The sequence below is a fragment of the Monodelphis domestica genome, chromosome 2 (assembly GCF_027887165.1).
Source record: "Monodelphis domestica isolate mMonDom1 chromosome 2, mMonDom1.pri, whole genome shotgun sequence".
NCBI lineage: Eukaryota > Metazoa > Chordata > Mammalia > Didelphimorphia > Didelphidae > Monodelphis > Monodelphis domestica.
Genome location: NC_077228.1, coordinates 301077175 through 301102205, shown reverse-complemented (window position 1 = coordinate 301102205; position 25031 = coordinate 301077175). Strand labels below are relative to the sequence as shown.

The following is a 25031-nucleotide window of genomic DNA, read 5'->3' as shown; positions in this document are numbered from 1 at the left end:
TCTGTGCTGTTCCTCTTTGAAGCTGTCCTCTGTTCCTGAAATGATCTCCTTTCTAATCTCTGCTTCCCATCAAGTTTCAGTTAAGAAGCTTTTCCTGGATTCCTTCCCCTCTAAGATTATCCTTGATTTTATTCTCTATGTAGCTTGGTTGTTCATAGGCGATTGTATGTTTCATCTTCCCATTAGACTGAGCTCCTCAAGAGCACAGATTGTTGTTCTTTTTAGGGTTATTTATTTATTTATTACCAATTACATGTAATAACAAATTTCCACCTCAGTTTTCTGAAGTTATATGATCCATATTGTCTCCCTCCTTCCTTCCCTCCTCTTTCCCTGGAACTGGCAAGCATGTATTATCACAAAAAGTATATTTCTGTATTATTCATTTTTGTAAGCAAATAATCTTAAAAAACCAAAACCCCTAAAACACAGGCCCATTGTATTGTTTGGTTGTTTAGGTAGGTTCTTAGGAAATGCTAGGTGACTATACAGAAGTTCATTTATCAAAATATTTTTTAAAAACTAGTTCAGAGAACTCAAGTTAAGAACACCTGTTTGAGAGCAACATATAACAGCAGGCATGTTTTCTATAAGAAAGTATATTCTGAATTGCAGACAAATGAATATAACTCTTTAGGAGGGATTTGAAGATTATGCTTACCATCTTTATCATTTACCCTTTCGTTGGCAAACCAATGGCAGCGTGCTGGAGGGGGCTGTTCCCCTCCTTCTCTCTGCAAGGCCAGAGGACATTTCTCCCATGCCTCTCCCCAGCAGCCAATGGGAGTTCTTCCTCCCTCCCCTGCCCAGGGTAAGGTAGGAGTTCACAGGCAGTGTGAGGGTGTAGTTTGGGCACCTGGTCTCTAAAAGGTTCACCATCACTGCTCTGCCCCATGTATTAGATGTTTTAGTTAGATGGCCTCAGTTCTGATTTGTAGGTCAATTTAAATGCTCTTCCAATAAAAATTTAAAGTTTTATGGCAGGTTTAACTATAATAACAGCAGATTGGCATTGATTCATAAAGATGGCCCTGAGTCATTGCTTTAAGACTGTGAATAGCTCCAGGGGCCTGCTTTTTTTTTTTTTTTAGGGAGGCTCTCCAACCTCCTCATTTCCAAATCTTTCTCACTTGGTCATTAGTGTTGCCAAAAAGCTTATCTTAAGGATTTTGTTGTTGTTGTTTACTCATTTCAGTTTCTTCACAGTCCTCTTTGGGATTTTCTTGGCAATGAAGTAATGTGCCTTTTCTTTTCCAACTCATTTTACAGTTGAAGAACCTGAGGCAAATGAAGTGACTTACCCCCAGGTCATACTGCTAAACCAGGGTCTGAGACTAGATTTGAACTCAGATATTCCTGACTCCAGGGTACTTCTCCACTGGGCTACCTAGCTGCTTTCTTAAGAATTTAATCCCTGTTTAAAATATAGTGCTTTTTAAATACTTGAAAGTGAATGACTTCCATATCCCTTTTTCCCCCTCCTCCCCCCAAAATGAAAGAATAGTAAGGTTCTGAGTGTCCGGGGTTGGAGAATGGGACACTGGAAGCCTTGAAAATACATTTCCCCTTCACAGCTTTACCTTGAACTAGGAGTGACAGTTGTACTCGCAATTATTTTTACTTTCCAAGCAGCCAAGATGGGCCTGCACAGACCTGTGCTGACTCACTCACCGAGTGCTTCTTAAGCTCAACAATGTGCGTATGTTTTCAGGATGGCTCCTTAGGGATCCGTGGCTTGTGAACAAAGTAATGACCCACAGAGTGACAAGCCTTGCACGGTGTTCCCCCCTAAGGTAGGTGCAGGGGTTCAAAATGCAACCCTTCTTTCCAGATGCTTAACCAAGGGCCTTCCTATCTGATTAGAATTTAGAGTTTCTTTCTGAATTAGAATATTTAATTATGTTCTGAGGATTATCATCAGGGGACCTAAACTGGCCCTTGGGAGTAAGGACTTAGAGGTTAAAATAAAGGACATTTAATGCAGGATTACCTTTCCATGCCTTTTCTCTTTAGAAGCTTGATTGATCTAATCCCAATTTATTTCAACATGCTTTTGAATATTAGCATTCTGAAGAGATGGTCCTATCATCCAACTTCTTTTTTCCAGTCTCTCATGGAACACTTAAATGGGTGTGTACACACACACTCACAGAGCTTTGTGTTATACCTGCTTGTATGTTTCATGTCATGGAAACGGCCAACAGGAGCTCGGGCAGACATTGAGAGATCGTGGCGGGTAGACGAGCCTGGAGTGCCGCGGCCTGTGGCCTCACGGAGAATGGAACCTGATCCCAGATGGCCTGACCTCAGGGACCAGGGATAAGGCTTGATTCCTTTTTTAATGTCACTTTGGGTTCTCAGCACAAACACCTCGCCCCTAGTGGGTAGTAAGGAAAGATGTGCAGAATTGAATTGTGCAGTTATTGAAAAGAACCCTGGAAATGAAGGATGCCTTCTATTTTTTTTTTTAACTCTTACCTTCCATCTTGGAATCAATACTGTGTATTGGTTCCAAGGCAGAAGAGTGGTAAGGGCTAGGTCATGGGGATTTAAGTGACTTGCCCAGGGTCACACAGCCAGAAAGTGTCTGAAGTCAGATTTGAACCCAAGACCTCCCATTTCTAGATCTCCCTCTCCATCCACTGAGCCACTCAGCTGCTGCCCCCTGATGCTTTCTATTTTTTTTTTAAACCCTTACCTTCCATCTTGGAATCAATACTGTGTATTGGCTCCAAGGCAGAAGAGTGGTAAGGGCTAGGCAATGGGGGTCAAGTGACTTGCCCAGGGTCACACAGCTGGGACGTGTCTGAAGCCAGATTTGAACTGAGGACCTCCCGTCTTTAGGCCTGACTCTCAATCCACTGAGCTACCCAGCTGCCCCCTGATGCTTTCTATTTTTGAAGATCAAAGTGGCATGTGCTTAATCTCCACCCCCCCCCCCCAACCCTGCCCTTGGTAGCTGCTTTTTGCAACTTATACCCCTCTATTTTAAATTCAGCAACCTGTGTTGTGACTACAGAGTCGGAAAGCAGCATTTAATTTTTGCGGCATCATTGGCAGCAGAAGTAAAGAATGTTCCCATGCCTACTTGAGACAAAAGCATTCTGTTTTTAAGTGGGATGAATTTGAATGAGAAGAGAAAAACCAGAGAGACATTTCATCCCTTCCTCTCCCTCCTCCCCACATCATGTTCCCTCCCCCCAGTTGGAAGATCAGTTCTTCTGACTCGTTTTTTAACTTCACTGTGTGAGACAGAAAAGTAACAAAGCAGGTCATGATGAAGAAGGCAGTGTGGGCTTTGGGGGCAAGATCTGTATTTAAAGAACTACAAAGTCCTGTCTGCCCTATGGGAAAGAGAGTTTTCTTCTTAGGAAAGTTGTCAGAGGGGGGAAAACTACTCCATAAAATTTCTTTTACTGGTTTATTCTCTATTCTTCCTGTTCTCCTCCATTTTTTCCTTCTTCCAGTAACCCTAATAACTAGCGTTTACACAGCATTGTAAGGCTTGTCAAGCAGACCCACATAAAGTCAAATGTAGCAGATATCAGCCTTTCACAAAATGACTCCATTGTGAGGTTTCCTTTATCATTCCTTTGTATTTATTTTATGCTTTTGAAAACATTCTGAAAAGAGGTTCTTGGACTTCACCAAATTGCTAGTCACCCGTCCATGACAGGAAGAATGGTCAAGGACCCAAGCCTTGGTGGGTGTGTGACTAATGGCTGACCTAAGATCACAGTCTCCTTTCATACTCTGACTTTTTCCTTAAATGCAGTTTTTTCTTGATCATTTAAAAATAAATCTTGTGGCAGCAAAACAACACAGTAGATAGAGTGCTGAGTCTGGAGTGAGGAGGACCTGACTTCAAATCTGGCCTCGGAGACCTCCTAGCTGTGTGTCCCTGGGCAAGTCATTTAATGCCAGTTGCCTAGCCTTTTCCACTCTTCTGCCTTAGAATTGATGCTTAGGAAAGGGTTTTAAAATTTTTTATTGATATCTTTTGACTTTGCTTCACCTTCATTTCCAAATATATCTTTTCCCTATCCAGTGAGCCTTCCCTTGAAACAAAGAGGGAAAAAACCCAGTTCAGCAAAATGAGCCAACCCAGCAATGAGATCTGACAAATTCACACTATTCCTCATCCTCTCCAATGATAAAGGGACAGAGTCGTATTTTCTCAACTTCTTGGGGCCAAACCAGGGTCATCATAATGACTGACTTGCTCATAGTTTTCTAAGTGTCCAGGTTTATTAGCCATTATAATCCTATCTCCTTAGTAAAGGAGTAGTACCTGAATTCGCATCTAATACTCTCAAGCCTTTGTGCTGGCAGCTTTTCTTACTTCCTTAATCTGGTTTCCTTCTGGCCCTTAAGTCTTCTGAAGGGAGGGAAGGAGGAGCTTTTGTGCTTATTGGGAATTTTGGATGGAAGGAAAGCAGAAGAGCTAATTAGCAGAAGGCTCATTGTATTAACCTCTCCTCCAATATGTTACAAGGGCCCATTTGATGTTGGATCAGAGTGAAAGCAATTGTGTCTTTCACTGCACAGTGATATTGAACAAGAAAACAGATGGATTTTCCCACGTTATCCAGCTGTTTTTGAAGAACTGGACTTTGGCCATTTTGTGCTCTATTGCTATTACAGTGTTTCCATGATTCTGCGTTTTATGATGCTATGATGGTTTGTCTTTTTGCTTTTCTTTAACTTCAGGTAACATTCGAAATGACATCAGTCTATGTCTGATCCAGAGACAGAGGGAGGGGAGGGGAAAGGGAGGTGTGTGTAGTCTTTTATTTTGAGGAGGCTTTCCCTGGGCTTGAAGTCCCTCTGGGGAAGTCTTAAATGTTAGGCTGTTTTACAGGCACCCCAGGGTCTTAGGCACAGAGTGGTTTGGCACTTAGCAAATGCATCAGAAGGTGAGCAGGAACTGTGCGATGACACCTGCTTTCTTCGTTTTGGCTGTGCAAGCTCCTGAGAGTAAGACCAATATGGTCAAGACTCATCTCCCTGACCCTAGTTTTCCCAGACGGCCTGATGGAATTTATCCAGAAAAAGGAGGAGAGGAGAGGCAAGGATGGTTACTCACAAACAGTCTTTGCCAGAGTCCCCCATTGAGAAGGCAGGCTGTATGGTGTAATAGTCGGGGTACTGGATTTGACCTACATCCATGTATGTCGTGTGCCCCTGGGAAAACACCCTGCCTTGCACTTAGTAGGTGCTTGATAATGTTTGATGAACTCAGTTGACCATTAAGTGGTATTATTTGGAGCATGCCTGTATAAAAAACCACTCACTGCATAACATAATAAAATTAAGCCATCCCTTATGCCAGTATGTTGGATAAATCCTCTGAAAGCCTAGAAGAACATGGATGATTGCCACTTTTCTATCTTGGAACCAGTATTCAGCATCAGTTCTAAGACAGAAGGTAAGGGCTTGTTTGTTTTTTTAAGGACATGGACAAAGGATCCCACAGCATGAGAAGTCAAGGATAGATTATATCATGAAAGGAAAACCACCACATGCATGAACTCCTGGGTGTGATTTTAGCTCGTTATATGGATGCTAATCATGCTTTTGGCATGTCAGCATTCATGGCGCCATGAAGTATTTTATTAGCCTGTAATATGGATGCTAATCGTGTTATTGCCATTACCAGAGCTATAAACAAGAATGTACAATTCCCATTCAATAGGAACAGAGTAGGAAATGTCAAAAGCTGTTCAGATGGACTGTGCCTACAGCTTCCTGTAGCAGGGTCTTCAGTAGGTCTTAAATGATCTAGTCATTTCAAGGTAATTGCATATTCCTTTCATTTTTCATCTCAAGCTAATGTGGAAGCTGGGAGATGGTTTCAGAAGGCTCTCAAATAGGGCTAATATCTCCACACCAACGGAAGTCTGAACCCTAACCATAGAGCATGTGAACATTGAAAAGCACCTTTTTCAAGTAAGATATTCCTTATCTTATTTGATCCCCGCGGTAAGCCTGTGGGCTGTGTGTCAGATAGCAGCCTTCCCATTTTACGGAAGAAGCTAAGGAATTTGGCCAGGTCTCATAGCTCCAAATATTCTGAAGCGTTTACTTTTTACACTGAAGTGTCTACCTTATGCTATGTACTAGAGATGGAAGGATAAGAATCAAATAGTCCCTAGGCTCAGGGATCTTGTATTTCCTCGTGGGAGACTATGTGTATATGCTGATAACAAAACAAATTCAAGACATTTTGTTGGGAGCGTGACACTAGCAGCTAAGGATATCAGGAAAGGCTTTCTATTGGAGATGGTGTTTGAACTGAATTCTTTTGTTCAGATCTTACCTCAGACACTTCCTAGCTTACCCTGTGGTTTGGAATCTACTCCTTATGAGTCCTCTATAGTGGAGCAATTGAATACAACTGTACATACAATGTTCCATACCTCATAGTCCCTTCTCTTCGATGAAGAGAGGGAGAAGCAGCCTCATGCCTCTTCCGGACCAAACTTGGTTGCTCTCATCTGACAGAATTTAGGGTTGTTTTTTTTTTAATTTAATTTTATTATATTATCAAGCCTTTAGCATGTTTTCTCCTTCACAACTCTTCCTCTCCCCAACATACATACAGAGACAGAGACAGACAGACAGACAGACAGACAGACAGACAGACAGAGATGGGGGGAGGGGAGACAGAGAGAAAACCAATCCTATATCAACCATATCTAAAATTGTGTGCTTCATTCTGCTTATTAGTCCATCAACTCTTTGTCAAGAACATTTATCATCACTGGCCCTCTGGAATTATAGTTGTCATTGCACCGATCACAATTCTTCAACCTTTCAAAACGTCATTTTTGCAATGTGTGTTTTAATCTAAATTGGTTTTCTGGTTCTCTTTATTTAAGTCTGTTATTAATTCATACAAGTCGTCCAAGGTTTATCTGAAATAGTCTCTTCATTTCTTAGAGAAAACAGTAGTATTCCATTAAATTAATACATCATAAATTTGTTTAACCATTCCCCAATTGATGGGCATCTCCTTGGTTTCCAGTATTTCTTCCTTATTTCTGAATCAAAATATCATAGTATTCCATTGTCTTTAGGAACATTTATGTGGATAAGATGTGAACTGGTAGCTCTGAATGATTAGAACCAAGTAATAATGTTAAATGGGTTTGATATCTTTAAGAGACTGTGAAATTCTTGACTTAGAGCACAAAGGGGGCCATCCAGATCAATGCCTTCAATTTATAGTTGAGGGACACAGAGACACAAATGTAGGTATTGCAAGGTTAAGTGACTTTCCCAGGGTCACACAAGGCATTATTACCATCTGTATAGCCTTCTATTCCACATTTTTACCATCAACTTGACTAAAGGCACAATTAGCACACTCAGCAAATTTTCAGCTGCAGTAGAGCATTGGGGCTACACCTGACATGGTGAATAACTAAATTAGGATCTAAAAATATATGGACAGGTTAAACCAGACAGCTTACTCATAAGATGAAATTTAATTGGAATGAATGCAAAGCAGTTTTTAAAAAAATCAACTGCAGGATTTCAGGATGAGGGAGAAAATATATCTTTGATAGATTTGATCAAACCAGAATCGGTCATCCAGAGAAAAACAGAGTGGCTTGGAAACAGATCAGGATCTGAAGAGAAATAGACAGGTCAGAAACTTGGGAAGTTAGTCAGGGCTTGCCCAGGCCCAAGTCAAGAACAGCAAAAGTTAAGGGATAAGAATGTGATGCAGTATATCAGGGCTTAGATTGGATGCTGTGTTTTTTGGGGGGTATACACACACACGTATGTATGTATGGTATACATATATAGTTGGTATAAATATATATAGTTGTATATATATATATATATACACACACACATTCACATATATACATAAATAAAAGTTCTTTTTAAAATAACCTTTCAAAATTTGTAGTTGGAGTGAGACAGAATTCTTAACCTATAACTTTTAAGAGCCTAAAAAAAGGTAATTTTTAAATCTAATTGTACTTAATTGATATAGATGTATATATCCTATATAGTTATTTATTTCTATATGTATATATGTAACCCTATATATATATCCCTCCTGCTCCTTCCCCACCCTTTGAGAAGAAAATAAATATGAATATATCTAAGTTGCCCTGCTTATTGGTTTCATTCTGTTCATCTGGTTTTTTTTCTTGTATGCATTCACATGCTTCATTCTTGCTTGACCCTTTTTTTTTTTTGAAGAGGGGGAAACCCTATCACTAGTCCCACTCTTCCCAATTTCTCCCCCAAGATGAAAAAAAAGACAAGTATTATCTACTCTCCTCACAACAAACCTAGTAAAACAAAAGACAAACTCCTACATTGTCTGTGTCTCACTGCATCTTTAACCTGTCCTCTCTCTGTCAGGAGGTGGGAAGCATGCTTCATCAATTCATCCTCTGGATTCCTGGTTCCTAACCCTTATTTTACTAGCTTTCTGACCCACTAGTCAGTGATCCCCAGAGTTATTGAATAATTCTTGTTTATTCTCCTTGTACTTTTCAGATTGGCCAAGTATATTTTAAAAAAAGAAACACTAAAGAACAAATTAATGAAATTAAGTGGTTATATGATCCAGTTACTAAAACTAGTTCCAGAGAGGATGTCTTTTCTTGCTGTCTTCCCATTATTTTTGCCTCCTGGCAATTCTGCTTTTTCAATAATTGTTGTTTGATATAACAGGATAGAAAAAAGTATGATCACTTGTAGAAAATCATGAAGGGATTTGTGTTTGTGTGTGAGAGAGAGTGAGAAATTTCTTCTTTCCTTTCTCTTTTTCTGTCTGTCTTTGTCCCTGCCTCTCTCTGTCTATCTGTCTCTTTCCTTCCTTTAATTTTGTTACATTTTGGGTTCCAAGTTGTCTCCCTCCCTCCTTCCCAAGCCCATGTTAGACAAGGCCAGAATAAATACCAAATAAATACCAAATAAATAAATACCAAAAAAAAACCAAATAAATAGTTGTTGATTTGAATGATCAGAATAGCTCAGCTCTTTCAACAAAATTGCCATTACTATGTACAACTTTATTTTGGTTCTGCTTGTTTCATTGCATTATTTCATGCAAGTCTTTCTCTGTTTTACTTAAACCAGTCTGCTCATCCTCTCCTACAGCTCAGTTGTATTCCAGATTGATTTACTGTAAAAATAAAATAAAATAACACTGTTTGAAAGCCCCTTATAAACTGAAAAGTCCTTTATGAAAGAGGAAAATTTTATGCTAAAACAACATCATAGAGAAAAACAATCTTGAAAACCTTTAGAATGTAATGACATGTCACACATTGAGAAGGCTGCAGAGGAAACAGGTAGCCCCACACCTACCTCTGGGCAGAGGCAAAAGACTTAAGATGCAGAATGAGACATACGTTTTTGTACAGAGCCAATGTGGGGATTCGTTAGTTTTATTCTTTCTTTTTATAATTGTTTAATGGAGGAGTGAATAAATGGTTGTAAAAACAAATAAATAGATATGTTTATTTTTTAAAAGTTTTGGTCATTACAAAGGTTGCATTTTTTGGGATATGGTTCTTTTTTTTTTGTTCTCTTGCTAGTCATGTTTCCTGCTCTGAATGATTATTTATTTTTCTCATCCCCCTTTCTCCAACAAGGAAGGAAAAGAATGCTTGAGGAACTAAGAAAATGTGGAATGACATTTTAATGGTCAGGATTGTGTCCTTTTAAGTTGCTTTTATAGTTTTAAAAAATATGGGTGTTTTTTATTTGTTGAAGTGTATAAAGTGTACTGAAGTGTATTTTTTACAGTTTTGAAGAGATTATCTTTTGACTAAACTATGAAAGATTTGTTTTGTAGTTTGTTTTTTTTCCAGATAAATATATTTCAATTCTCCTAACAGATTATGCTTTTAGGGGAGAGAAGACATTTTGAGTGAAGAATAATTGATTTCTATTTTGTTTCTCTTAATAGATTAAAAAATGGAAGCCTTTGATGCATCCCTTAATAGTTATATGCAGACATGGCTTGGACCAAGAGGTAAGGCATTACAATTTTTATGTTTCCTTCTTAGAGACACTAGTATAGCAAAGTTTAGGGGAACCATTTGGATACTAGGACTTGTTCCATCCTGAAAAAGGCATGTTCATTTCTGTATTCTGAATGAAAGAGTGGTCATGGGCTTTTGGAAATCCCTATAATTTAGAAAGTTATATAGAATTACATGGTTGTCAGAGCAGAGAGGAAGCCATAGTAATCCCTGGCTTTAGCTAAAAGTCAAGGTTAGGAACCAAAGCTCATGGCCTGACAACTTTAATAACTTTACCATAGACAATGGGATTGTAGGTGTCCAATTCAATCCATGAATTGTTTTTAAATTTTATCTGAATGCCCTGGCCACCTAGAGTCCTCATTAGGCAGAGGCTTACAGGCCAAGAGTTTAAGTGAAGACTTTGCCTACTTTTCTTCTTCTTTCATCATCTTGTTTTTTAAAATACCTTCTCCTTTTTATATCATGGCAAAGGTTAGTGTCTATATAGAATGTCACTTTTTATTCCCTGTTACTCTTTTCCTATTCCTAGTACGTTTGTTCTGTTTGCCTACACACGCACCCCTTTACACACATGCATATACATGCACACATATCTGTCTCTGTATTTATGCATGTATATGTTTATATGTAGATATATATGAATACATGAATTCAAATAGAGTTGTGTATGTGTATATGTATATGCAGATCTAAAATATTTTCCCCAGCAGTTACAAGTATAAACTTGCAATCTCAACCCCTCCTCTTATTTTTAAGCAAGAGAAACAGTATCCATTGGTGGGCCATTTCCCTGATTTTTGAATCACAATCATTTTAACAAATTCTCAGGAATAAGATCAGATCTAGATCTGGAATGGACCTCAAGGACCGTCTCATCCAACCCTCTCATTTTACAAAGGGGGACATTGAGGCCAAGATGAATAAATAATTTGCCCAAGGTCACATGTAGTAGAGGGAGCCAGAGGCCCAAATGTAACCCAGGTCCTCTGACTACAGAGCTAGTATTCCTTCTATTGTATCATGCTGAATGTTTTTCAAATTTATCTTACTTGCTTTTTTTTTCTTCATTTTTTTGTTACCTTTTGGGCACTTCATCAAAATAAGTTAAGTAGAATAGAAAATACATAAATTTCACTTAAGAAAAAATAACAAGTTTGCAATTTGGCACCCCATGTTTAAATTAGGTCTCCCTTTGAGCTTTAGAGAATAAAAAAATAGCTGTGAAATGATTAAACTAGCTTCCAAACTCAGAAAGGGACCTCAGATAGCATTAATAAAAGTTGGAGCAACTGTTTTCTATCTCAAGGAAAATCTCATTACCTTTTGAATTTATTATTTTATCTCAGTTTTGAAGACAAGAACCATGAATAAAAATTAACTTGGCATCTAACCTTAAGGAATGTCAGTCAAGGAATGAAGAGTGGTTTTATTGAACATGGTTGCCACAGCATCATTCCCTCCCTCACACATTCAGCTCACCAATTGGAAGCATTGTTTCATAGGATTTTAGAACTGGAAGAGGGACCTTAGAGATGATCCCATCTTCATTTCACCAATGAGAAAAAGGAGACTTGCTAAAGGGGAAGCCTATGCCAGAAATGGGGGCTTTTGCCATCAAGCCACATTGCTCTCTCTGCCTCTATCCAATTTCTGCTCTCTTCTACCACTTTGGTCACTCAGTTCCTGCCCCTTTAGAACATTCTACTTATTTTGTTGTTATTGCTTCTCTTGAGTCCCTTGTCTGAGTATTTTCACAATAGCTGCTCCTCATCTGGTTAGGGGGAACCGTGTCATTAAGCCCGCATTACCTGACCCTCTTGGGGTTGGCCTTGCTGGCCATATAGGCAGAGACAGGGCTGCCAGGAGGAACTTCTGAATTCCCAAGGCTACCACTTTTTGGTTTGGTCTGCCTTCCCTACATGCAGTTTTAAAGACCTAGTTTAAATGTTGTAGTATTTGGCTCTCTATGAATTTACCAAAAAAATTTTTTTTTCTCTTCAGAAAGGAATGTTTGTTTTGGATGGGTTATTTCTCTTAGAAACAAATGCAAATAAAATCTCCATTCCACATGGATTATTGCATGTTTGGGAACTCATCCTGAGGAAGTTTATTTTCTGCTAAACTTGTTGGAAACTCACCTGGGGAAGTATACCCCAAGTAGTGGGGTTTTTGCTTGTTTTGTTTTGTTTTAAAATGGCTTTATACTAAAGAGGCCAGTCTAAAAAGAAGTAGGTCAAAAATATCATTACCTTCTTAAGAAATATTTGACACGTTTCTGTTATTTTAATATCTGTGCTTTGTTTCCATTCACTAAATATGCCTTTTTTTTTAATTCTATTTCAGATTCCCGTGTAAAAGGGTGGTTTCTTCTGGATAACTATATACCTACTTTTGTCTTCTCTGTGTTATACTTATTAATCGTATGGCTAGGACCAAAATACATGCAGAATAAACAGCCAGTCTCCTGCAGGGGCATTCTAGTGGTTTATAACCTTGGACTTACGCTGCTGTCTTTTTATATGTTTTATGAGGTAGGAGATGGGTTGAGATTTTATTTTTATTTCTGACTGTTACTCTTGACTCCTTCCTGTCTGTTTATATAATGTTGATCTGAAAATGATAAAGAAAAGGAAGCAGAGGGAAAGGATTATGCTAATGAAATATCTTTTTTCAGTGGTTTCATCCAAATACTCAAGGTATTTTTTTATAAATAAACATTCCCTGCAGAAAGAGGGATATGGAAGCAATTCTTTGCTTTCAATATTGCTGTTTGTTATTGTTTTAGTGGAAGCCAGTTTGAGCTTTTTAAAGTTAGTTTTGATTGTGATATACCACATTTTTAGAGTTCAGAATCTAACAATGGATTGTTCCAAGAGTTTTGTAATGCAAGCAGAATTCAGGGAGAAATTCAGGCCAAATGTGAAAAGAAGCAAAAAAAAATTGAATATTTTATTAATAATAAGTACAAATAAGTTATTGTTGCTTGCTGGTTTCATTTTTATTAGGTTTGGGAGTTTGGGCATTTTTTGTTGTTATTTGGGGTTTTTTGGAGATTTGGGAGGTTTGTTTAATTTTTTGTTGTTGTTGTTTGGCTTGGTTTGGTGAATGTGAGCCACGCTCCACCTTGAGCAGATAAAAGTAAATAATTTGTGATTTGACTGTTAAGATTAATGTCCTTTTTTTAAAGCTTGGAAAAAAGCCTGGTTTTAGGTTTCTCATTCACCGGATATGTGGACTGAGTTCAGTTTAGATTTGGTTATATCTCTTCCATCACTGAGAGCTCAACAGATCAGACTGTCTCTGGGACAGTCACTATAGCTAATGAAAAGGACAAGTTCAATCTGAACCCACCCTATTTCTCCCACTCCCTGGTTTTATGAAATGTGCCTATATACCTCTGGGCCACGGGGGCTAGATAATTTGCTTTCCGTGACCCCGAGGACAAATAGTCTTCTGTCCTCCTGGAAACCTTTAGAGCTCTGGCCCTCTGTAGCTTTGTGAGAGACTGATCTCCATCCACCATTTTGCAATGGAGAATATATCTAGTACTTCCATTTCTCACGTTTACATTTTCCATCTCCTTTGTAGTATAATATTAACAATTGAGGGTAGAATTTAAAGGAGAGGGTTGGAGCTTAAAGAGATTTATGCAGGTGGAAAAATGGAAATCTCTTTAATTCATCTAAGTTGGGTAGATAAAATCCTTCCCTTATATAGATCTCTTATTGAGCCCTAGTATAAAGGATTCTGTTCAATTAGGAAATCACATTTTTCCACCAATATTTTCACAGAACAGTCTAATTTGTGTGGTTAGATTATGAATAGATATGTTCTTTTTAAAAATTATTATTATTATTACATGAGAAGATTTCTTTATTAAAACAGCTAAGTTTAACTAAACATTAAGTAAATATAAAAAGATAATGATTTTATAGTCAAGGGTAGCTAAATTATAGTAGTATAAATGATGAAGGTAATTTTAAATTAAAAGACAAATATGTCTTTTATTATACTATGTAATCTCATTTTGCTGCTATTTATTGTAATCCCTTATAGCCTTAAATTATATTTAATATGAGCTGTTAATGTCATGTTAAAGCCCTCACTTTTTTTTGCCTTTTTTCCTCTCTTGTCCTATTCTAGAACAAAGGAAGTTTAATTAGCCTCCGCGATGGATGTTGGAGGATTGGAGGCAGGGGCTATTCACAGAAATGAAGTTCAGGGACTTCCTGGCCTCAGCAATATGTGCAGAACATTGATCAGTATACAAGTGATTAACAACAATACAGTCAGTTTCCTATGAGTAAATGCTTTATTTTTCCAACTTACATTCATAGATGATAGAGCCATCTCCTTAAGGAAACTTTTGTTTATAAAGTTCAAAAGAGAGTGTTCTGTTTTTGGTCTACACAACAATATTCTGCAACTTTTAAAAATAAATAGCCAGATTATGCAACAAAAAACCAAGGTGTCATTTGGCATACTTATTTTTTTCTTTACTATATCATTTGTATTTTTTTCTTTTCGTTTTATAAATTGAGCATTCCTTATATAGTGCCAGTATATTTTAGGAAAGGCTTTAGATCTTAATTTTACATTAGTAATGAATTAGTATACTAATAAGATGACAGGCAAGTAAAAATACATTTTACTCAAAACTTTATAGCTCTCCAGTATTTTTCTTGTCACAGAATCCAAGTGTTGGAAGATACTACAGAGATCGCCTAGCTCAGTTTATACCTGAAAAAGGACCCCTTAATAATACACTCAACAAGTGATCATCCAGCCAGATTTTGCTTGTAGCTTTGGATTAGGGATAGCCCACTATCTTCCATGGAAGCCCATTATGAATTGGGTAGCTGTAATTGTGGGGAAGTTTTTCCTTAATCAGCCAAAATTGGTGTCTGCAACTTCCACCTATTGATACTAGCTCTTGGCTCAGAAGACAGAAGAACAGGTCTGATCCTTTTTCCACATGGTTGGCCTTCAAATTCTTGAAAACAGCTCTCCTGTCAGGGGTTCTTAACTTGGTATCCATGGACACCCCCAAGATGGAGTCTGTGAATAAATTTTAGGGAGTCCGTGAATGGGAAAAATATGTATGTATTTAAATTCTTATTAATCTCTTAACTGAAACTCAACATTTCTTTCAGTTATGATTAGTCAACAAAATTATTCTTAGAAGGGGTTCGTAGACTTCATCAGACTGCCCAAGGTGGGACCATGACACAAAAAAGGCTAAAGACCCCTGGACAAGTCTTCTCCAGACTAAACCTTCTCGTGTGTTATTATCAGAATCTGGTTTACCATCACCGTTGCCCTCCTAGATAATATCCATCTTGTATATTATGTTACTTGGTTTTTTTTGGTTTGTTTTTGTTTTAAAAAATAATTTCATCCTCCTTTAGTAGGTATACTACTTATTATGACAAAGAGGAAAAGGAAACTGTGTATAACCACAAGTAGAACTTCTCTCCTGTGCCCTGCTAAGTAATTTCTAGAACTCTGGACCACTCTTTAGGTATCTTGGAGTGGAGTTGGAAGGAATCTCGGGGTCAGATTCTGGTCTCATTCATACTGGTGAAAAAATCCCCCCCAGACAACGTAATTTTCTTACTGTCCCTTTTCTAAAAGTATTTTTCTTTCTTCTATCCAGCAAGGCCACGTAGCCCTCCTTTGCTCTTCTTACTTTTCATTTTGCAGACTGGAGAAGAAGTTAGGACTTATACAAAATGAGAAAAATGCTATATTCTTTAATTTTGTATAGAATGTGGGGGAGGAGGGATCAGGAAAGCACTCCAAAAAAAAAAAAGGGAATAGGGATCCTATTCTGACTGTCAGTTCTATGACAAAAGAATGTCAAGACCCATACAGTCAGGGTTAGATGACTTGTGTAAGGTCACACAGCTAGGAAACCTTGGAGGCCAGATTGGAACCCAGGTCCTCCTGATTCCAGACCTGGTACTCCATCCACTGTACTACCTAGATACTTCTTTGCCAATGCCATTATTACCAAGAAAGAGGGGAAAGAACTTGGAAGTTATAGTAGGTTTGGAATTGGAAACGCCTTAGAGGCCAACCTAGTCTAACCCCAAGATTTTATAGGTGAGGAAGCAGAACCTCCAAGAGGTTATAAGTGGGTTGGTCACACAGCTCTAGGAAAGAGTAGGACTCTACTGACTCAAACTCTGGTGGTCTTTCTACTTCATTATCTCTATTGCCTCATCTTAAGTGCCACAGCTTTCAGGTGGATGCTATTGACTGTTAATTTAAGGTCTTTTCCTGGAGAGAGAGAGAGAGAGAAAAAAAAATGAAAACCCTTAATTTATTGCCTATGAAAACATAGATTCAGCATATGTTTGCACTGATTGTTTTAAAAAAAACAAAACCTTAGCTTTAAATTTTATTTAAACTCAAAGTTTATTTATATATATATATATATACACACACACACAGACACACAAGTACCCAAACCCCTTTTTGCAGAATCTAGAACTAGTTCCAAAAATTCATGGATTAAAAGCACTAAAGTGTGCGAGTCCTGTTACTCTTAGATTCAGTATTGTCAAATATATGTCCAGTGAGTTGAGAGAATTGTGCCTTCTCTGTGTGTGCAAGTGATGGAGATACAAATAGGGCTGGGATAGCCACTGACCCCGAGAAGCTTCCATTCTTATACTTGTTCTCCTCTGGGGCCAGGAGCTTACACTTCAGGGGTGTCATGGTAAATACAAGATATATACCCAAATAACATTTAGGGGACACTTTCAAGTAGGGGAATTAGGGAAACCTCTCTCGAAGCTAAAGGACCTTAGATGAACTTTGACTGTTTAAGAGTAGAAGCGAGAAAGAGTATTACAGATTATGTTGGGGTGAGGGTCAGCCTTTGCAAAGGCACGTAGGAAAAGGAAATATTTGCATAGGAAACAATAAGTAGGTAAATTTGGCTAAAAGCTAGAGGATTTGAGGGCTGTAATTGCCAAACAAATGAGGTTTGCTTATTTTCCAGAAAAAAAATATGGTTTTTTTCACCTCCCAGAATTTCAGAAAATCATAAATGCCAATATTTTTGATGTAAAGCTTCAGGCATATGTGTGTGTATGTATATGTTTCATATACATACACACACACACATACATATATATATATATATATATATATATATATATATATATATATATATATAAATCGATGACATTCTCTTATAGCTTTTGAGGGGAAGATTTGCAGAGTGATTTTGTTGATTGTAAAACAAGAAAATAATTGGAATATTTGATGGTATACATATTTAATAGGCTCACGGGCCAGTTAAATCTATCTGTGTTCTCTGAACTCTCTAGGACATCCAGGGATATTAATAGCATCCCATTAGTACTTGCACAAAAGCTCTTTTAGACCAAGCTGACAGGCCATCCTTTTTATTGCACGTTTTGAAAGGTATCCTGGTAGAATTAAACAGCAGAAGCTTGGGCAGCTCACTGCTCTCTAAATTGACTTGTTGGTTTTCTGGCCCTCCCTTTTGGTGTTCTTAAAATAGCTACAGCAATTTTAGGGAACTCAGATTTGAAAGGATTTGGCATAGGATGCACTTCTTGTAAACATCACCGTTACTTTGCTGTGGCAGGAACACATCTGTGGCAAGTCTATAAGGTTCTAGTTCCCGGCTCTCTCAACTCCCTGAAAGGAAGTTAATCAGACCTCACCTATCCCAAAAGGTCACCAAGACTGAATGACTGTGAGCTGCATGGCTTGTGGAGGGATTCTTGTTCAGCTATGGATGACTCCTGGCAGCCTCTTCCAAAGTCCTTTTTCTTTGATTAGTAGATTTCATTGGGCATATTTAGAGGTTGAAAATACCTTAAAAATTGCCTCCTCCAACGTCATCCTTTTAGAGAACTGAATCTCACAGAAACATAGGGGAGGTCATAGGCTTAGAGAAATAGTAGCACATTTAGGGTCACAGCTCAAGACCTCTAACTCCAAATCCACTGCCTTTTGATCGCACTACACTACCTCTTTTTTATATATATTTGGAAAAATATTTTGTATGCATGTTGACTGACTTATTTTCCATTTAACATATGGGGAAATATGGAAGGTACAATAAGTACCCAAGACCATAGGCACTCAGCACAGTGTCTGGCACATAGCCGACATTTGACAAATATTTATTGATACTGATATTTAAGAGATACTCAACAGCATCTCCAAACTCAATCTCTTTTCTTAGTTAACTTTGAAAAAAACAAGACAGAACAGGTAGATAGGATCATCCCCCTCAATCGCTTGCTCATCCATGTTACTTTGAAAGACAAGAGATTATGGTTTGACTGGGTCCCTCTCCCATTTTTTGCAAAGGAAAGTAGCTGTAGTAACTGACCACCACTTCAGACCCTCAAGAGGTAAGGAAGCCCTAAAGAGAACCTTTCATTCATGGAAAATAAACTCAGGAATAAGCATCCAGTTTATGCCAAAGCCCAATGAGTTGTTTCCATTTAGTAGTCACCAACATTCCATTGAGGGGAAGAGGAGGGTGCAGAAAGTGCTACGGCTCAGCTCTAAGGAGGCACTATTCTAGAACACCCTTCTAGGAGGATGGAAGGACCCAAGTGTTGCTTGACTTAGGTTGTCAAATGCCACACATACCTGATTGAGGTTGGGCTTAAAAGACTCTAAAAGAGTCTAAAGGCCTCTCGGACATACAAAACCAAGCTTTGTGACTTAGCTGAAATCATTTTCAGTTGCGGCTCAAGGGGGTTCCTGGTAACAGAAAACAAACATTCCATTGGGCCACTAGTGTAAAAGGACATTAATGGACATGCTTGTGTGCGTTTTGCACAATTAACAGTTGAAATTCAAAACTTCATGCCCCACCTGGCATTGTTTTCAGTGACGCCACCAAAGTTTTTTTGCTTTAGAGGAAAATTTATTCCAGTAATTTGGTGTGACCGATAAACAATTCCAAGCAAGATTTCTGCTAAAAGGAATGGCTACTGACACTTCTGGTCCTGTAGGGCTGCATGTGTAAAAGGTGTTTGTAAGGGCATGTTTTATAGAAAAAGCCAAGCCAACTCTAGAGCTATCCAGACAAGTCAAAGTGACTAGAATCTGAGTTTCAAGGTTACCTGGGGACCAGAGTGCCTTACCTTTCCTGGCCTGCCATTAATTGCTTGTGTCATTTATTTGCAAATCATTTCCCCTCCCTACCTCTTGGGTTCCTCATCTATAAAATGGGAATAGGGTTGGACTAAGATTAACTCTTTCCTTCTGAGTCGTGGAAAGGAATTCTACTCAGAAAATGTGTCAGCCCTCTATTCACATCACCACATTTCTACTTCTCACTCATGGTTCGCTCCTGCCTCATCCTCACTGAAATGCAGAGGCCACAGGCAGAAGCCCCCCTGCTCACTGATTCTTGCTGTAGCAGTGGTGGCGGGGCTGAAAGGCTTGGTCCTACAATGTTTTCTCCCCTTAGTCACTTATAATGACCTTGCTTACTGAGATTTTTTTTTTGGTAGAATTCCAAGAAGTTCTCTGTGTATTTGTTTTAAGAGCCTGTAGTTCTTCAGCTTGTGTACTCCATTTGATTTGTCCAGATGCCAACCAAAGAATCTTAAGACAGAATGAATACCCAATGACTTCACTTATGGAAAAATGAAATGTTAGCTTTAAAAAGCCCAAATCTTACTGTAGCAGATGTTCAAACGGCAAGGTTCAATTCCATTCGTCAGATTGGTCATAGGCCAGCTGTTGTCAGGGTTGCAATACTTGTCCTCTAAGCACCAGAATGCACCAGACCATCATCGGCAATTTAATTTGTCACATCAGAAGAGAAGAGATGTGTGCCAGGATTAATTATAGACTCATCACATTGCCTAGTACCAATTAAAACAGTCTTTACTCTGACAAGATTGGTACCTACCGACATATGAGGTAGTACTTGCTGAAAATAATCTTGATTCTTTGGAAGGAACAGAGTAAATAACAATCACTGGATTTATTATTATTATTATTATTTTGAGGCAGTTTGCAGCTCTGGGAAGCAACGTAGACATAATGAAGAGCTGTTCCAGGCTGCTTTGGGTGCACAGTGGTGCTTTAGATCTGCTCCCTGAAAAACCAAAGTTATAAAATCATGCCCCATTTTCTGTGTTGTCAGAGGGGTTCTGAGGAAGATGAGGAATTATGCTACTGAATTCAGACTGCCCATCCTGCATAGGAAAGCTATCTTTATACTCACTGTAAAGAAACTAAAAGGACAGTCTGAATTTGGACCACCTCTTTGCTTAAGAGGAGACTTACAGTGTTCTAAGGCCATTTAAAGAAATTACTTCAGTAATCTTTTCGACTCAGACTTTGTTTTTGTTCAATCATGTCCAATTCGTGGCCCGGGGGAACAAACCATCCATGGAGTTTTCTTGGCAAAGATGCTGGAGGAGTAGTTTGCCATTTCCTTCACTAGTGCATTAAGGCAAACAGGTTGAGTGACTTGCCCAAGGTCCTACCGCTAGTGTCACAGACCAGATTTGAATGATCTTCTTGCCTCCAGGTCTAGCTCTCTATCCACTAAGCCATCAAACTGCCTCCTCAACGCTGCCTACTCCCTTGCTAAACCACTCATTCATCTAACACTTGAGCCCTTGTGCCGCACTCAGAAAAAGAACTACTACAGTAGAGTAGTAGTTTACATTCTACTGCATGGACCCAAATGTGTAAAATCTAGGTAGTTTGAGAAAGGCAAATTAGGGTGTTCAAGAAAGCCTTCCTCAGTCAAATGGTGACCATCTCTAATGCAAGGTAGGGAAAGAAGGAGGAATGCGACAAAAAAATGAAATTCTAAAAAATGAAATAGACAACCTCCAAATACCCTTTTCCAGCAAAATCTATGATGAGCGTGAATACAAATGTGGCACACATATGTACTGAATTGTGTCTGCCATTAAATATTTCATGGTTCACATTCTAGAACTGAAACAAATTTCATGAGCTAGAAAGAAGATACTCTCTTGAAGCCAGAAGTTGTGCCTTAGTGGCAGTTTCACCACTGGTTTGCCCAGTGATCTAGGCTGGTTTCTAGCACTTCCCAGATAATTGTAGTTTGTTTTTTTTGTAAGAAACTTACAGAGCCTAGCATCCCTTGGAAGGGTAGGCAAAGTGTAAACGTTAAGCTATAATGTTACTATTAACTAACAGTTAAATACTGTTAGTATTTAAATTGATACTGTAAATTGCCAGGTTCTTCCATTTTTTATTGTCTTTATATGTCTTTATTCAGGGAATAACATTCTGCTTTCCATAATCTCTCAGAGGTGGCTTGTGACAGTGGTTTGACCATCAATCTCACATCTGCCTATTTCTTTCAGCCCCTAGAGATATAGTTTAGCTGGGCCAGATGGCTAGAATTCATCTACTACCTCCTTAATCTTAGGTATCCATACAATAAGTGCTTAATAACATTTTTGAATGGACTCACTGTGCCTATTTTTGTTGTCAACAAAACAAGAAAGTATGAAATGAACAGCTCTGTTATCATTACATTATTATATTATTATTAACAGCTTAGTTATCATTGCCCCTTCTGCAGGAGGGCAAATAGTGTTCCTTTTTTTTAAAGCCTGTCCTGTTTCTTTTAAATATGGGATACCCATTCAGAGCTACCTATGTGCAATGTGGTAAAATTTGCCTCCATATATGAAGATCTTCAGAGGGTCTTACATAAACTGGGCATTGTCATTTTCAGGACTTTAGATTTTATTAACAGTTACTTTTTTGGATTTTGTTTCCAATGCACTTGTAGATAATCTCAGTGTTCTTCATTTAGCTTGCTGGATAAAAATAGACAAGTTTTTCTCCTTTTGAGGTCATAGGCAGTACAATGGATAAAGCATGCTGGAAGACATGGGTTCAAATTCAACCTCTGACATTTCTTAGCTATGTGACCCCAGACAAGTTGCTTAACCTCTGTTTGCCTCAATTTCCTCATCTGCAAAATGGGGGCCATAAAAGCACCCCCCAAGGATGTGAGGAAATATCATCTATTGGCATTATTATTATTCCCCAGCCTTTTTACTTTCATTTTAAATCTTTTTGATTAGATTTGCAAGACCTCAAGCAAGCATATTCTAACCAGCCTTTGTTGAATATACTCCTTCCCTGGGCAGAAGTCCGTCGCCCCTTTGTTTCTAGCTGTCATCCAGAGATCAAAAATCCCATTCTTTTGAGCACCTTTTTAGCCAGTTTTTCTCTTCTGTATCCTCAGCTTTCAGTGGGCAACAGAGAAGAAAGCACAGTCCTTCTACTTTTGAGTTTCTTGCCCCAAACCTTGGAAGCTCTTTCTAGCTGTATCGCCAGAAATTGGGAGTCATGGTCTGTCTTGACAGGCCTTGGCAAGATCTGTTTACATCTTGGTTTACATGCCCTAAAAGAGAGGTTTCTCTTTTGTTGTTTTCAGGTCTAGAAACAAAGGTTTCAGTCATCCTTTTCTTCCTCTAACCCTTCCTGGATGATCTCTCACTTGATAGCTCCTGTTGGCTATACTTTGGAGGAAGAATAACTGTGTCCCCCTAAAAACATCTGTCTTTTCCCCCTTTGGCAAGAGCTTCACATTTGGCTTTTGCCTCCAATAGTCAGTTATCCTCATTCCCTTCTATCACAGGACATTCCTCCACTCTCCAGCTTCCCATCTCTTCAAATCCTGGTGGGTTTTGTTTCCCTTTGGAAGCCCCACTAAGGAAGGATTTTACTTAGTGCCTAGTAAAAGCGATTTACAATGCAAACACACCTTCCAAATCCTACTCCACATAGTTCATATTCAGTTTGATTTGTCCATTTTTTGGTTTATCACAGACCCTAGAGGTACCCCAGGTAATACCGTTGATAACAGCGGTAACATCAGAGGCAAAAACTGAGTTCAACCTCAGTTGAATTTCCTCTGTAACTGAGCAGGTTATTTAACCCCTCTGTCCACCTCTTTGGTGGTCGTTTAGTCATTTTCAGTCTTGTCTGACAGTTTGTGACCCCATCTGGGGTTTTCTTAACAAAGATGCAAGAGTGGCTTCCCATCTCCTTGTCCAGCTCATTTTTACAGATGGGGAAACTGAAGCAGGCAGTGCCAAATGACTTGCCTAAGGTCACACAGTTGGTCAGTGTTTGAGGCTGGATTTAAACTTAAATCTTTCTGATTCCTGACCCTTTATCCATTGTAACCCTAGCAACTCCTCCCTCCATTCTTCTGGCTGCTGCCTACACTAGTGAAATCACAAATAAAAAAGTGTGTGGGGGTTGAGGGATCATGAATCATGTAACTATGGGAAATTTTTCTAAATAAAAAGGAGGGGAGAAAAGAGAATAAAAAAATCACAAAGACCCCCCAGAGAAGTATTACAGAAGACCTACAAAAGTGAGTAAGACCCTTCCTTCCTCTGGCATCTCTCAAGTTCCTTCAGTACCAGTGCGTTCCTTCTGTTGATTATCTCCAATTTATCCTGTAAGTAGGTGGTTGTTTTCATATTGATTGCAACCGCTAGAAAGTAAGGAACTTCTTTTGCCTTTTCTTGGTTTTTTTTTACTCTTTTTTCTTTCTTTTTTTTAAAATTATTAACACAAATAGTAAGGACTTAATAAATACTTGTTGACTAATAGGGATCAGGTCAGCAAAAAGAACCCTAATGTAAGAGAGAATGGGATGAGGTCAGACTCTGCTGGAAGCGTGTTCAAATCATGCATGGCCTGGAATCCCACATTCCTCCTCCTGGGGGGACATTTTCTGGGGTGCCATGTCCTTGGCAAGCCTCCATTTTAATTTCTAGAAAATAAGAATACTAAGCTCTCGAGCACCTGCCTCATGGGGTGGTGGTGATTTCCATGGAGATCATCTTTTCAAAGTGTCTGTCAGTCTTTAAAGCATTTATTATATAAAAATGTGAGATGTTACTGCTATGATTATTTTGGTTATGAGCTGACACACTGTTATTTTTTTTCCTTTTTAGTTAGTTACAGGAGTATGGGAAGGAGAATACAATTTCGTCTGTCAAGACACCCACAGTGGAGGAGAAGCAGACATGAAGGTAATCGATCACGTAATTTTTTTTTTAGCTTTTAATGCTTCAGAACTCCATTTGTGAAGATTAAATTTAATTTTCCCCTGATTGTGAAAATGAAATTCATTAACTTTCCCCTGATTGTGAAGATTAAATTGTAACCCCTGCCCATTTTTAGATTTAATCACCAAAGGTGCAAACAACCCCATTCACACTTGAGTGGGGGAGGTCTGTGACCCACATGTGCAATAGTGGGTGATGAATCAGAATTGACTGACTGCCTCTGGGCAATCCTAAGCAAGGCTTTAGACTATGATTTGTCCACATAAAAAGTGGAGGAAGAGACAGGAAGTGACATGAAAGAAAATGTCTTCAAAAGGAATTACAACTTCCTGTGAGACACAGTTCTTTCTTTCTTTGGGGTGGAGGCTGGTGGAAAATCTGCTGACTGGACCCCAGACCAGGTGAATGAAAGGCTGACTCCTTTCATATTGGATTTTCTGAAGAGACTAACCCCAAAAGAGACTTTCCCAGGTATTCTCCCTGCCTGGTTGAGCCAGGGGCCGGGAGTAAATTACTTAGTGCTTAGGCTAGATATCTTACCCTATCTTCTCTGATTTTCTAACTTCACTCTTTCTGTATTTTGTAAATAAATCTCTTTGGAATTCATATAAATTCTTGGTGACCCTATTTTTTTTTTATTTTAAACATTATTTTATTTGGTCATTTCCAAACATTATTCACTGGAAACAAAGATCATTTTCTTTTCCTCCCCATCCCCCCTCCCACCACCTTTCCCTCTCCCATAGCCGATGCACGATTCCACTGGTTATCACATGTGTTCTTGACTCGAACCCATTTCCCTGTTGTTGGTATTTGCACTAGAGTGTTCATTTAGAGTCTCTCCTCAGTCATATCCCCTCAACCCCTGTAGTCAAGCAGTTGCTTTTCCTTGGTGTTTTTACTCCCA

At 38.7% G+C, this 25031-nt stretch overlaps 1 protein-coding gene across 3 annotated transcripts in view; it reads left to right on the top strand.

Moving 5' to 3' along the window:
* Nucleotides 1-25031, top strand: part of ELOVL5 (ELOVL fatty acid elongase 5) — a 91837-nt gene that overhangs the window by 51436 nt on the left and 15370 nt on the right. For all 3 annotated transcript variants that reach the window (XM_007484096.3, XM_001364302.5, XM_056818404.1), the window contains exons 2-4: nt 9944-10009; nt 12366-12553; nt 24011-24088. In XM_007484096.3, coding sequence (XP_007484158.2) covers nt 9952-10009; nt 12366-12553; nt 24011-24088 — 324 coding nt within the window. In that variant the 5' untranslated portion in view covers nt 9944-9951. The remainder of the gene's footprint in view (nt 1-9943; nt 10010-12365; nt 12554-24010; nt 24089-25031) is intronic.